This window comes from Amblyomma maculatum, chromosome 9, assembly GCF_055883805.1.
Source record: "Amblyomma maculatum isolate TAMU_Amacu chromosome 9, ASM5588380v1, whole genome shotgun sequence".
NCBI classification, from domain to species: Eukaryota; Metazoa; Arthropoda; class Arachnida; order Ixodida; family Ixodidae; genus Amblyomma; species Amblyomma maculatum.
In genome coordinates this window covers 28,660,128-28,673,828 of record NC_139352.1, presented here as the reverse complement: position 1 = coordinate 28,673,828, position 13,701 = coordinate 28,660,128, and the positions used below count along the sequence as shown (strand labels likewise).

The 13,701-nt window shown below is 44.5% G+C and overlaps 1 protein-coding gene across 3 annotated transcripts in view; it reads left to right on the top strand.

Moving 5' to 3' along the window:
• LOC146178706 (multidrug resistance-associated protein 1-like) overlaps positions 1-13,701 on the top strand; it is a 142,833-nt gene that overhangs the window by 15,141 nt on the left and 113,991 nt on the right. For 2 of the 3 annotated variants that reach the window (XM_084578467.1, XM_084578468.1), the window contains 4 exons: positions 368-499; positions 1,657-1,724; positions 8,956-9,072; positions 9,763-9,891. In XM_084578467.1, coding sequence (XP_084434593.1) covers positions 368-499; positions 1,657-1,724; positions 8,956-9,072; positions 9,763-9,891 — 446 coding nt within the window. Of the gene's footprint in view, positions 1-346; positions 500-1,656; positions 1,725-8,955; positions 9,073-9,762; positions 9,892-13,701 lie in introns of all 3 variants that reach the window. The other variant, XM_084578466.1, reaches the window with a different exon arrangement.

Below are 13,701 nucleotides of genomic sequence, written 5' to 3'. Positions count from 1 at the left end.
GTAACCATCCCAGGTTTATGCGGAAGAGCCACCGCCAGGTCTGACACAGACTGACACAACTACAACAGCTGCCTTACTAAATTTGACCGCCACTGCAACTACCAGTGTACTGTGGTTTCGTTTCGATTTCCCGATATAGCTGATTTTTAAAACGAAAACTTAATTTTTTTTCTCACGCTATTGCTTCATTTTGGTTATTCCACCTGCAGATAGCGTAAGCTAACAGTCAGATTTCTCTCCACTTCCATGAGCAACTTCCCCAATCAACAACTGATTTCCAGGCTACTTGTCTGGTTATGATGTTTCGAAAACTTTTTTAGACTCTTTCACGTGCCAGAGCCGACAGATCGTTGTGACTTTGTTGCAGGCACTTACGGAAGAGGATGACTTCAAAAACGGCCTCCTGGTCTTAAACCTCTTGATTTTCTGCACCACGACAGGGAACATGGTATTTTGCGCACTAAGAGACACCATCGTCTACGATCGGCGATCATGCAAGGTAGGGAGCAGTTGCGAAGTGCGAACCTTCCTACTTGCGTATCTAACTGAAATATAGTGATGCGCTCTATACTGCGCAAGGCTGAGATGATGTCGATGGGCAAAAGAAAAGAGTAATAGTGTTGCCGACAGTGCCTTTTTTAACACCCATTCAACGTCGACATCAAGGTTAATACCGACGACTACAACTCGCCGCAATGTAAAGTATTTTCCGGCCGCCAACACTTGCTTTTGAGCGCAGTTGGTAAATGTTCCTGCAAGCAAAGACATCAACATATTTCTACGAAGATGACGAAGCGGGCAGTGGCGCGGGGCGGAGCGCTCGCGCCAGGCCCGCTGGCCATTAAAGCCTATTTCATCGTCATGTCATCACGTCGTTCTGTTTCTGTTGTGTCTCCGTGTTCCATCGCTTGTAATGCCACCACGTAACATTTGGTTGGAGGTGTGGTTCATCCCCATCCTCGCCTTGCACCGTCGAAGCCAACCGTACGCCAGGTCTATCTGCCGAAAGCCCGTGGAGATCGCCGCCCAGCTCTGCCCAGCCCTTATTACTCAGACCCGATCAGCCGCTGTCCCCAGCCTCGTCCCCAGCCCTGACCACCACACACGACGATCAGGAAGAGCCCAAAGCCGACCCTACCGACCCTACTGACCCCACGACGAAGCGACCTCACGACCACTCGAGCGAAGACAGCACCCCCGCCCAAGCCGTTCGGCGTGTCCATAAGCCTTGACCTTCGGCAAACGGTGAAGGTTGGACTTGATGCTCTGGTGCAAGCATTCTTCCCATCTTCGCATTCATTGTGCTGTCCAGCGTTTCATGTCCCAATCCTGTCTGTATTCATCGTCACGTCATGCATTGGATTTCTAGCAATCGATCGGGGCGATCACTCGGTGGCCCCGGGTAATGCTACGAAGATGACGAAACGGGCAGTGGCGCGGGGCGGAGAGCTCACGCCAGGCCCGCTGGCCATTAAAGCATATTTCATCGTCATGTCATCACGTCGTTCTGTTTCTGTTGTGTCTCCGTGTTCCATTGCTTGTAATGCCACCACGTAACAATATCAATTAGTTTTGCGTCGTACAATGACGAAGTTTCTCGTTCCCAGTAAACGTAGCGCCTAAAGTTATGAAGCCTACTTTACTTCGTTACTGCAGTTCAAACGTACCGGGGAAGAGGAGTCATGGTCTCCATTAGGCCTGTTCGCTTGCGCGCCGATACACAGGTGAGACATCCAGTCAATATTTTACTTTTGCCTTGCTCTTTTCGATAGAACCTGAAGGATTCATTTCAAACTATGGCCTCCTATCAACACGCCCGAATGTTGACTACTGTACTTCAAACTTCAACGTTAAAATTTCTGAGGGAGCAGCCTTTCCACTCGTTACTGTTAATTACGCAGAAAAGCAGGTACGTTGCACACTAACAAGTTTTCAAACTACACCACCAGCCGTAACTACTGTAGTACCTCAAATGCTGTGTTACTAAATGAATAATGGATACCTCTACCTTCTGCAATATGCTTTTTTTTTTTTGTTGCGTAGGGTTAGCTTGACATGTCTTTATACACCTTGCAAGGAAAAATGCAGCAATTTTCTCCTGTACTATCGCAGGGTATTACTAGTGCAGAGAGCGTTTAGAAATGCCACTGGGGAACTCTGTATCATTAGAGCGTTGGCTGGGACATTCGTTTACATGAACTGCCTCGCATATCTGGACCCTGGCACCCTACAAAATAGGTTCGGGTTAGAATGGTATCACGAGAAAAGCGCAATCAAACATTAAAAATAAACCAGGTTTTAAAAGGAAACTACAGGGGTGAATTTTATTTTTCAGAACTCAAATAAGACACTAAACCAAGTTATAGTTGGCCTGTATATACTTTTTAATGTATTTTAATGGTTGTGCATGAAAGTCACAAACCCAAGCGCAGTACGCAAGACGATGGTCTTTTGGGGACAGTATGCAGGGATACATACGCGGAGTGTTGAATGGAGGAAGTCAGCGCACCTTTATCCGAGAAGACGTCTCACGAACGCTGAAACTGAGAGTCTTGGGAGAGAAGGACTTCCAACTAAACACATTCGGCGGTGCTAATGCAGATGTCCGAAAATGCAGAATTGTCGAGCTTCGCCTACGGGGAGAATACGACCAAAAAGAAACGAATGTGGACGCTGTCGAAGTACCATTTATTAGCAGCGACGTTATGCAGGTCCCAGTGGAGCAAAACTTTGTACAAGAGATGGAGAAGAATGGGGCATTGATAGCCGACAAATTTCTATGCGCCGGCATGCCAGCAGTGCCTGGCATTGGCATACTAATCGGGTCAGACCATCTGTGGAGATTCGTAACAGGAGAACTTCGCCGTTCCAAAGAGGACGAAGGATTAACTGCCGTGACGACCACCTTAGGGTGGACTTTCCAAGGTCCTTTCAACGTCACCAGCGCATTAACTTTGGTAACCAACGTGCGTGTGCTGAAAATTGGAATCGAATTTGCAGACCAAATTACACTACAAAAATTTTGGGAGTTGGATGCAATCGGCATTAATGACAAGTCCGAGAAGCAAACATGTGAACCGTCAGTTCTAGATATTGCACGGACAGGCGACCGCTACGAGGTTGCGCTGCCATGGAAAGAAGGCTGTGCCGAGCTGGCGGATAACAAAACTATGGCGGTGCATCGACTAAGCAGTTTGACAAAGCGCCTTAGTCGCAGCAAGGAAATGATGCAAAAGTACGACTCAGCAATTAGAAGTTACATGGAAGCCGGATACGCGGAAAGGGTTCCTCAGGGAACGAAGACCGGCCATGTGTATTATATGCCACACCAACCAGTTTTCAGAAATGAGTCGACCACTACCAAACTGCGCGTAGTGTTCGATGCCTCATCGCACGCTCCCGGCAAAGAGTCACTGAACGATCATCTAAAAAAAGGGCCGAAACTGATCAGTGACTTGGTGCGCATGTTAGTGCGATTCCGCCTGCATGAAGTAACCCTTGTTGCTGATATAGAGAAGGCATTTGTGCAAATCAGTGTCCGACCTGAAGACCGAGATGCATTGAGAGCCCTTTGGTACAGCAGCCTACCTATTGCCGGAGAACCATTGCCCAACGTAGAAGAATGGAGAATGTGTAGAGTGCCGTTTGGCACTACAGCAAGCCCCTACCTTCTCACAGCAACACTTCTCCATCACTTCGAGAAGGAAACGGGTGCTCTGAACGAAACAGCAAACATACTGAAGGAGTCATTCTATGAACGGGAACGAAATCAAACGGCGAGGCACTAAAGATAGCAACGGAAGCAGCAGACATAATGAAGAATGCCGGAATGTGCCTGCGAAAGTGGACCTCAAATTCGGCCGCAGTACGAAGTGCCCTGAGCAGTGAGGACTGCGCTGCCTCTGACGAGACACATAAGGTACTTGGCCTTCACTGGGTTCCCGCGAATGGCAGCATGACAATATCGCTCACAAGCGTGCTAACTAACGTGAGCACAGGCAACAAAACTAAACGTGCGGTATTGCAGGCGTCATCAAGAGTGTTTGACGCATTGGACCTTGTGTCTGCATTTGTCGTCCGGGCGAAAATATTGTTTCAGAGAATGTGGGAAAAGGGGTTAAGTTGGGACGAGCCTTTGCCCCTTGATTTGGAAGCGGAGTGGACACATTGGTGTTCAGAACTCGTGAAGCTCAAGCAGCTACACTTCCCACGCTGCATCGTGCCCAACAATGAAATTTCTTGGCAGTTGCACATTTTCTGCGATGCAAGCCCACAGGCCTACGGCTCCTGCGCCTACTTGTGGATTCAGGACGACAATGGGAAGGTGAGCGTCAGCCTTCTTTTTGCAAAGTCAAGAGTAGCACCTCTGAAAGCTCTGTCTTTACCTCGACTCGAATTAATGGCAGCCCTGATTGGAACAAGAACGGCAACATATTTGCAAGATATAGTCCCTCAGAAAGTGGGAACGTATTTTTGATCTGATTCAACAATTTGTCTACATTGGATCAAGAGATCAGCCAAAACCTGGAAACCTCTCGTGCGGAATCGAGTTTAAGAGATACAAAGTGCCAGCCACCCAGAACAATGGATCCACTGCCCAGGTGTGGACAATCCAGCCGACTGCCTCACTCGAGGAATGAAAGCAGAGACATTCTTGACAAGCAGATATTGGTGGAACGGTCCTGAATGGCTCGCGAAATCCGCAGGTAACTGGCGATCGAAATGTCTGCTCGAGTGCGACAACGCACTTGTAGATGACGAAAGAACGAAGCAGTCGGGCCAGCTCCTGATTCAGGCATCGCATCTGCCACCTTTGTTGCAGGCAGACACTTTCAGCAATTACACTCGCTTGCTGAGAGTCAGTGCATGGGTCTTGAGATTTGTGAAAAACTGCCGCACGGAAAACAAAACCGCTCATGCATACCTCACAACAGCAGAGATACGTGACGCTGAGAAATACTGGATAAGGAAGGCTCAGCTGGAGTGTTTCCAGTTAGAGATGAATGCTCTGTCTCTTGGGGAGAGCCTACCGACATCATCGTGGATAATACAATTCAAGCCCTTCCTTGACGCAGACGGTTTGATACGTGTAACTGGCAGACTTCAGTTTTCACCATTTGCTGAAGATATCAAACACCCAGTGCTTCCTCCAAAAGACCATGCGATCACGAAACTTGTCATACAAGCAGCGGACACTCTACGGTGGGCTACAGACATCCATGACAGAACTTCGCGAGAAGTTTTGAATCCAAAGCTGCCGACAAGTAGCAAAGAAGATAACAGCCAGGTGTCCTGATTGCCTCCGAGACCGAATAAAGCCGGCGACCGCTCCAATAGCGCCTCTCCCAAGTGATAGAGTGAGTGGTGGCCATGCTTTCGATGTCACTGGCGTTGACTTCGCAGGACCATTATACACAACGACCAAGAAAATTAGCTCCAAAAGCTACATTGTCCTTTTTACCTGCGCTACAACGAGGGCCACTCATTTGGAACTTGTCTCCAATTTAACTACAGAGTGTTTTATGCTGGCCTTGAGACGGTTTGTTGCTCGGAGAGGAATCATCATCATCATCATCATCAGCCTGATTATACCCACTGCAGGGCGAAGGCCTCTCCCATATTTCTCCCCTTAACCCGGTTCTGTGCTAGCTGCATCCACTTGACCCCTGCTAACTTCTTAATCTCATCCGCCCACCTAACTTTCTGCCGCCCACTGCTACGCTTTCCTTCCCTTGGAATCCAGTTTGTTACCCTCAGCGACCATCGGTTATCCTCTCTTCGCACTACATGTCCTGCACATGTCCATTTCTTCTTCTTAATTTCCACTAGAATGTCGGTAACTTGAGTTATTTCTCTGACCCACTCCTGCACGCTTTCTATCTCTTAATGTTACCCCTACCATTTTTCGTTCCATTTTTCGTTCCATAGCCCTACATAGCCCTACATAGCGGAGAGGAATGCCATCGGTCATTTATAGCGACAATGCACTGACATTTAAGAAGGCATCAAAGGACGTCAAGACACTGTGGAACATTGCTCGCAGTAGAGAAACGCAGGACTACTGCAGTTTACGTCAAATCAGCTCGAAGTTCATAATTGAAAAAGCAGCCTGGTGGAGAGGCTGGTGGGAACGGATGGTTAAATCCGTAAAAATCGCCCTACGGACAATCCTCGGTCGTCAGAGCCTCTCCTTCGAAGAGTTTGCTACCGTACTGACCGATGTAGAAGCCACCATAAACTCCCGACCGCTAACTTACACGACAAATGATCCGGGTGAGCCATCTATTCTGACGCCGTCACATTTGTTGATTGACAGGAGGCTGACTTCCCCTCCCTGAAACACGCTCAGGCCGTGTTCCATCAGCCAGTGCTTCGGATATTACTCGTCGCTTCAAGTACCGACAATCTATCGTCAACTCTTTTTGGAAGCGATGGCGAACGCAGCTACGGCGACCGGTGCAACTCCTTTACTCTCTAGAGACGAATCTAAAATGAGTATACTCATTGGGGGGGGGGGGGAGTGTGTTGTGAAGCAGACACATGTAACGGCTGCAGGCCTCCGTCTTTCCAGCCAGCAGCGACCTTCTCAGAAGAAGCGAAGCCGACAGGAAGCCTCGAACACGAAAAGGGCGTTCCCGGTCGTAGGGAGCAACGGGAGCGCTTTCCACGAAGGCTACTCACCAACGCCGCTCTGTAAACAGCCGCGCTCATAAATTGTGAGACCGCGGCGCCGGCGCAGGGCTGTCGGAGCTGAAGAGGAGAGCGCCGGCAGTAACAGGGAAAGGAGGAAGACGGCAGCCAAGCGTTTCAAGTCGGCGACACAAGCCAGAAGCTTTTTGTACCCCGTCCTTTTCGGACGTGCCATGTATTTGTGCGTAATATAGTCCTCTGTTTTGTTTTCCTCAAAAAACGCAGTTGTCTCTTCATTTTTGTGTAATGTCGAACCCAAGCTGAAAAGCTATCTCACAAATACATTGAGATGCATATTCAAACGAAATTTTCCGAACACATTTCTCGCTTTATCATGTACTCATGCAGGCAGCCATTCGTTCACAGTTGACATCTGAATTTAGAAATATTGGTGCAAAGCATGCAATGGCATTTCGAAATCTACATGTTTAAAACGGCACGAAAAGTGTATATGTTGCGATGCTGGACATGCCCCTAAAAGGCGTTCCGTCAGCTGGTGTTTCCGAATCGCGTGAGTTCAGCTCGCGCAACATGCTGTTACGTGAGCTACACTGTTTATATTTTCTGGTAGTTTAAATAGCGCAGCCTAGATGTTCAAGGCGTAAAGCAGCTCTCGAGCGGCATAACAATAAAACGAAAACAAAATGCGCACCGTTGTTAACGACGGCGCAGGTTTTACACCGGCCGCTCCTGCCATCTGCGGGCGAGAAACTTCAGCAGCCGGGGCATTGTGCGCGGATTTCAACGGCCGCACTTTGAACAGCGGAGCGCAAATAAGACCATGTCGACTTCTACTGAAAACTTCACCATTGGAAGATACATCAGCGCACAGAACACCTGTTAAACGCTTCACAACCCACACTGATCGTCCAGTTTTGGAAATCAATTTTCTAAATATCTATGTATAATTTGCCCAGTTCTCTTTAAAGCGAGCGCCAAATGGAAATGAATGGCTTCCTACACGAATGAACCCGCGGTGAAACGAGAATAGCGTAATATTTTGTTTCCCTGTGGGTCACGCTCTCGTGCGCTGCTAATGGCCAGCGGTGACCCCTCCCCCCCCCCCCCCCCCCGCAAGTATCGTAGTGTTTGAAAAATACACCACCTTCGTATTGAGGTTTCATAATTTTGCGACGTCTCCAGCATCTTACTTGTACTGTGAAATTATAAAAATCCGTTGACAACTTCTATTTACATGTATTCGTGATCAATAAATTCGAGTTCTTATAGTGACGAAATTTTAAAATTCGTTTAAATACTTCGTAGCATGTGGTAGCGGATCCGCTACCACATGCTACGAAGTATTTAAACGAATTTCGAAGCAATTTCAGGCATGCGCGAACAGAAGTGTTTGCTCTGAGTGACACTCCTTTGAAGCTGCGCTTTTCGCGAATTTGGGTAAACGTGCAAGAGCGTTCTTCTAGACTAAATGTACTAGTTAAGTGACTATACAAATTTTATACCACAGCGACCTTTCGAGTGTCTGTACGTGACGCTGCATTTACCTTCTGTACGCTAGCTAACCGGTTATGATTTCACAAACTGGATAGGTGGCCTGTTTTCGATCTATATTAATCTTGTAACAGGGTAAATTTTAAGGAAGTAGTATATATCATTGAGGTAGTTCTAGCTGCGCCTAGACTGGAATCCAAAATACGCAAGAGTCTTTAACATAGCACATGTCGATGTCTATTGTGAAAATGGAGCACAAGTGACCGTTATTGTTTCCTTAGATGTAAGCCTTTTAAATCTGGGTACATTTATCCTGTCTTTCTGAACAATGCCTCAGGACCGTACAAAGGCGCCTGAAGAAGGTCCTAATAGATTGATGAATAAATAAGGCCTCTTCCTTCAGCCACTTGCGCAGATTGTACCCGTATGTACTAAGGACTACTAGCTTTGTTCTTCAAGTTAGGGAAATTCCGATTAGGGAAATTCGATCCTGCATCCTAGGGAACAGTAATTGAGCGCCTTAACCACTGCACCACCACGGCGGGTTACTGATGATGTTAAATTTAATCTGTTAGTTGCGTTTCATGAAGTCATCATCATCATCGCCCCCATTTCAACGATTTTAGTTCCGATTCATCGCTTTACAAAGCCGCAATTGTAACACAGCAAACAATTCCAGGAACGTTCTCTGCCAATAAAACATATCTGAGTTGCTAGTTTGCTTTCATTAAATTGTGAGAGAAGTACGTTTTTTTAACACCTAAATATATATTTGAACTTTGGCGCCTTACTCACCGCCGTTCTATTTTACAGGAATCTCAAGAACATTCTAGGAAAGTCGGCTGTATTGATTCGAGATCTCGTCAAACCAAGCATAAATAGTGTCTGCAGGAGATGCGTGGGCAAGCTGTACGCTTACGCAAATAAAGGGTGCGTATAAGCTACATTGTTCTTCGAGCTCGCATCTCGTTTAGGTTGTCATAATTTAAGCGCGACAACTACGCTATTCTTTATCCCACATGTTCTAGGACATTATCAATGAGGCAGAATATATAAGATCCCGTGTTACATTAAACGTATCATGGTCATTAATTTGTGCACTGAGATCAATGTGGTCTATTGGTTTAATTTCAGTGTAAGAAAATAGAAGTGCTAGGTGCCGGGCTAGTAAGTATTGCATACTTATAGAGCAGCGCTAAGAACACAAAATCACACTGAAGAAACACAGCGCCTGTATCCGCACCCTCTTGAGTCTGTTTTCGTGTTGTTACTGGTGCTATTGTTTAAGTAAGAAGATAAACGGGCCTAATTTACCCTCATACCCGCCTGTAAATGAATGACAAACAAAAAACCACCATCCCATTTGATTGCATTAGTAAAAATAGCTTACGTTACGCAACTGGATGCTTAGCGAAAGATAAAAAATTTCTGAAAAGAAATTGCTGAAAATTTCACGCAGAACAAGAATGAAGTATTCTATGACGGCAGACTGTCATAGAAGAAATGAAGCCATAGACGTAGTTGTAACTAGCTCGCTGTGATAGTGGCTTACACTCTTTGTAATGACAACTGGAGCTTTGTATACTGCTCTTTTATGTCACAAATGTAATTGCCATGCAGGATGCCCACTCGAAGCAAGCTTCAAGTGTTCTGCGCCTTCTGTCGAGTCATGTGGCGGGAGCTTCTGTGGATATTAAGCACCGGGTTCGCCTACTACCTCGTCATCATCGCCAGGGCTCTTGTGTTGGAGTGAGTACAGATAAAGTGCGACATTACCATGCTTTCAAAGTGTATGAGATTCGAAGGCTGGTCCTTACAAAGTGCAAACCTAGTAAGCAAGTGTGTATCTAACAAAGAGTATTCAGGCTGCCCTTATAATGATCAGATATCTTCGAACCACATTGTGAAGCTTGTCTACAGCGTTTCTCGCACCAAGCAGCTTAAAAACAAGCAACAATCCTGTACGCTGTCTGAACCTCGAGGCATTGGAAGACTTCTAACATATAGACTTTCTTGTGGCACTGTGCAGACTTGCAGTGGAACAATTCAACGTTGCATTAGGTGAGAAAGGTTGCGAAACACTGCACGAACACTAATTTGTTCTTACGCGCGACAGTGCTTAATATAAACAACATTTGCTGTACGAAGGAAAAAGAATCGCTCAAGACTACTTTGCTTACATATTAAAATTGAGTGGCATGCCCCCTTTGAGAGGAGTGAAACTATTAGTGTTTCAGTCATAGCCCTTGAATAATAATAATAATAATAATAATAATAATAATAATAATAATAATAATAATAATAATAATAATAATAATAATAATAATAATAATAATAATAATAATAATAATAATAATAATGATAATAATAATAATAATAATAATAATAACAATAATAATAATAATAATAATAATAATAATAATAATAATAATAATAATAATAATAATAATAATAATAATAATAATAATAATAATAATAATAATAATAATAATAATAATAATAATAATCAATCAATCAATCAATCTTTATTTAATGTGCGCAGGAACAACCATGTGGTCTTTGTGCTGCAGCACAAAAAAAAAATGAAAAAGCACAAACATGTTTACACACACAGAGAGAACACAAAAAAAAGAAATAAATAATACATGAAATGAAACTGAGACGAAAAGTATCACGGAAATTAAGCAAACAATGAGTATCATCACTTATATACACAGTGAGAGAATTTTTTAGCACACCAGGAAATAAAGAAAAAAAAAAAAGAACGGTAGGTAGAAAAAAAAAAAAACAGATGACTGACATTGATTATAGTAATATAGAAATATACATAAAATAAACAACCATTCCAGGCGCAACAAGTGCATGGTACTTAAAACACAGGCTAGAAATACAGAATAATACAATAAAGAAGTAAAATTGAACAAGGGACAGTAAGATTCGAATAGAAAGTTTAAAGTTGAAATATAAGCAAGAAACGGATAAAAAGTAGTTCAAGATACAGACAGCATTGAACAGGAGAAAAAGCAAAAAGTGAAGTAAATACAATTTAAGGCTAGAAAGTGGGAGTTATATGTGATAAAGTACTATTTAGAATACAACGCTACGAACATCCAATGTAAATGAACAGAGCGAGTTTTGGAAGATGTCAAGGTGAGGACAAAAAGAGTTAAATAACCACTGCATCCTGTCCAGAGGGGAGTGGGAATGAAGAGGAGAAACCTGAAATGGTCTGAATTCCCTCATGCTCTTTCGCGGAACGCGCAGTAGGATGTACTCTAAGAGCTGAGGGCACATAATGTGGCCATGAAGGAGTTTGTACAGAAATATGATATCAAGTCTGATACGACGGCAGTGAAGGGAAGGAAGATTCAGTTGGGCGCTCCTGGTGGAGCGAGAGGGGGAAGTTGCGAAAGGAAAGCGATAATGAAATATCCGTAAAAATTTTTTTTGTACTCTGTCAACCTTGTCCAAGTTCGATTTGCAAGTGCCATTCCAAACAACCGACGCATACTCCAAGACCGGGAGGCATATGGACAGGTACAGTTTTAGGAACGGAAGTGGAGTATGGAACTCTCTCGAAAGTCTGCAAACGAATCCGAGTGTGCGCATAGCCCGCTGAGCAATGCGTTTAGTGTGAGAGGAGAAGCTGAGGGTGCGGTCAAAAAGTACACCAAGGTCATTAATTTCATCAACCCTATCCAACAGCACAGAATTGACAGAATAATGGTGGAGAAAGCTATGTGTTTTACGAGTAAAGGACACAACCCTAGTTTTGGAAGAATTGAGGGTAAGTCGATTCATCGCACACCAATCAGAAAAAGCAGATATGTCCGATTGCAACAACACGCAATCTTGAAAAGAATGTATTACCTTGAATATTTTTATATCATCAGCATAAAGAAGAAACGAGGAGTTCTTTATCGCCGAGGAAACATCATTAATAAAAACGGAGAAGAGAAGCGGGCCTAGTACTGAACCTTGAGGAACTCCACTCGTTGCAGGGTAAACGAAAGAAGTCTGTCCATTGACACTGACAAAGCAGAAGCGATCAAGGAGATAGTTGCGTAGGAGGGCTACGAGAGAGACTTCAACGCCAGAGAGTAGAAGTTTTTCAAGAAGTAGTGAGTGAGTAACAACGTCGAAAGCTTTGCTCATATCACAGTACACAGTGTCAACCTGACCCCTTTGAAGGACTGCTGCAGAGGCATACGTCATAAACGTGACTAGGTTGGTGGAAGTAGAGCGACCCGACATGAAGCCATGTTGATTCGGTACTATGATATGTTTGAGATGGAAGGAAAGTACGCTGTACAAAGCTAATTCGAAAAGCTTAGAGGTTGCACATAGAAGAGAAATCGGACGATAATTGGAAACATCAGTTTTGTTTCCAGACTTGAAGACAGGAAACACGCGTGCCATTTTCCACACGCGAGGAAAGGCAGCATTTTTTAAACAGTTATTAAATATGGCAGTCAGTACTGGTACGAAGATATAACTGAAGGCTTTTATTATGGCAGCTGGAATGCCATCAGGTCCAGGAGACAAAGATGGTCTCAGACGCTTAAGACTCTCAGTTATCAACTCCTCGTCAAAGAGGATGGAATTAGATAGTGCACCAGATGGGAGGCAAACGGAATCACAATGTGGATGTTTGTAAACGGAGGAAAAATGTTGTGCAAAACTGTCGGCAACATCCCGAATTTCCGAACCCTGAGAGTCAACTAAGCTGATACTTAAATCTGATTTAATGGAACGCTTGCGAATGTAACGCCAGAACTGACTAGGACGATTTGAGGCATTCCTCTCTAAAGACTCAAGATAGGAGTCGTAGTCCCGCTTGTATAAGCGTTTGCAAAGAGAACGCACACGGCGAAACTCATCTGCCCAATTGTGAAACCCAGGGCGTTTCGCTTTACGATGGGCCCGTTCCTTGAGCTTTAACGCCGTTATTAGTTCCCTTGAAAACCAGGAAGGGAACTTCCTACGCGTAGGAGTATGCAAAGGTATGTACCGACGCATACCATCAAGAACTATTTCTGTAAAGCGACTGACTTGTCCATCTGAATCATTAATGTCATTTAAAAGGGACCAGTCGACGGAAGAGAAGAAATTGAAAAGACCGACATAATCACCACGTGCATACGCGAAACGGGACGAATTCCCCACCCGATCTGAGTTAGTAGAAGGTGAGGCAGAGACAGCAGTAGTAACTAGAAGCGGAGGGTGAAATTTGTCACAGCGAGTCAGCGGTATGTCCGAACTCGAGACTCGAACACTTTCAAAATTCGATAGACAGATGTCAAGAATATTACCGCAACAGTTTTCAATGAAATTGTGTTGCTGCAAAGAGTTAAAGGCTATGAAATCAAGTAGAGCGTTACACTTACTTAATATGTAATGATTGTTGTGAGAAGAAATAAGCGAGTTCCAGTTGATACCAGGAGTATTAAAATCACCTAAAATAAGAAGTTTGTGTTTGCTATGACGGGTTATAACATGTTCGATTGAGAGCAGAACATCATCATAGGCTGAAGGAGGTAGATTCGGAGGAATGTAGAA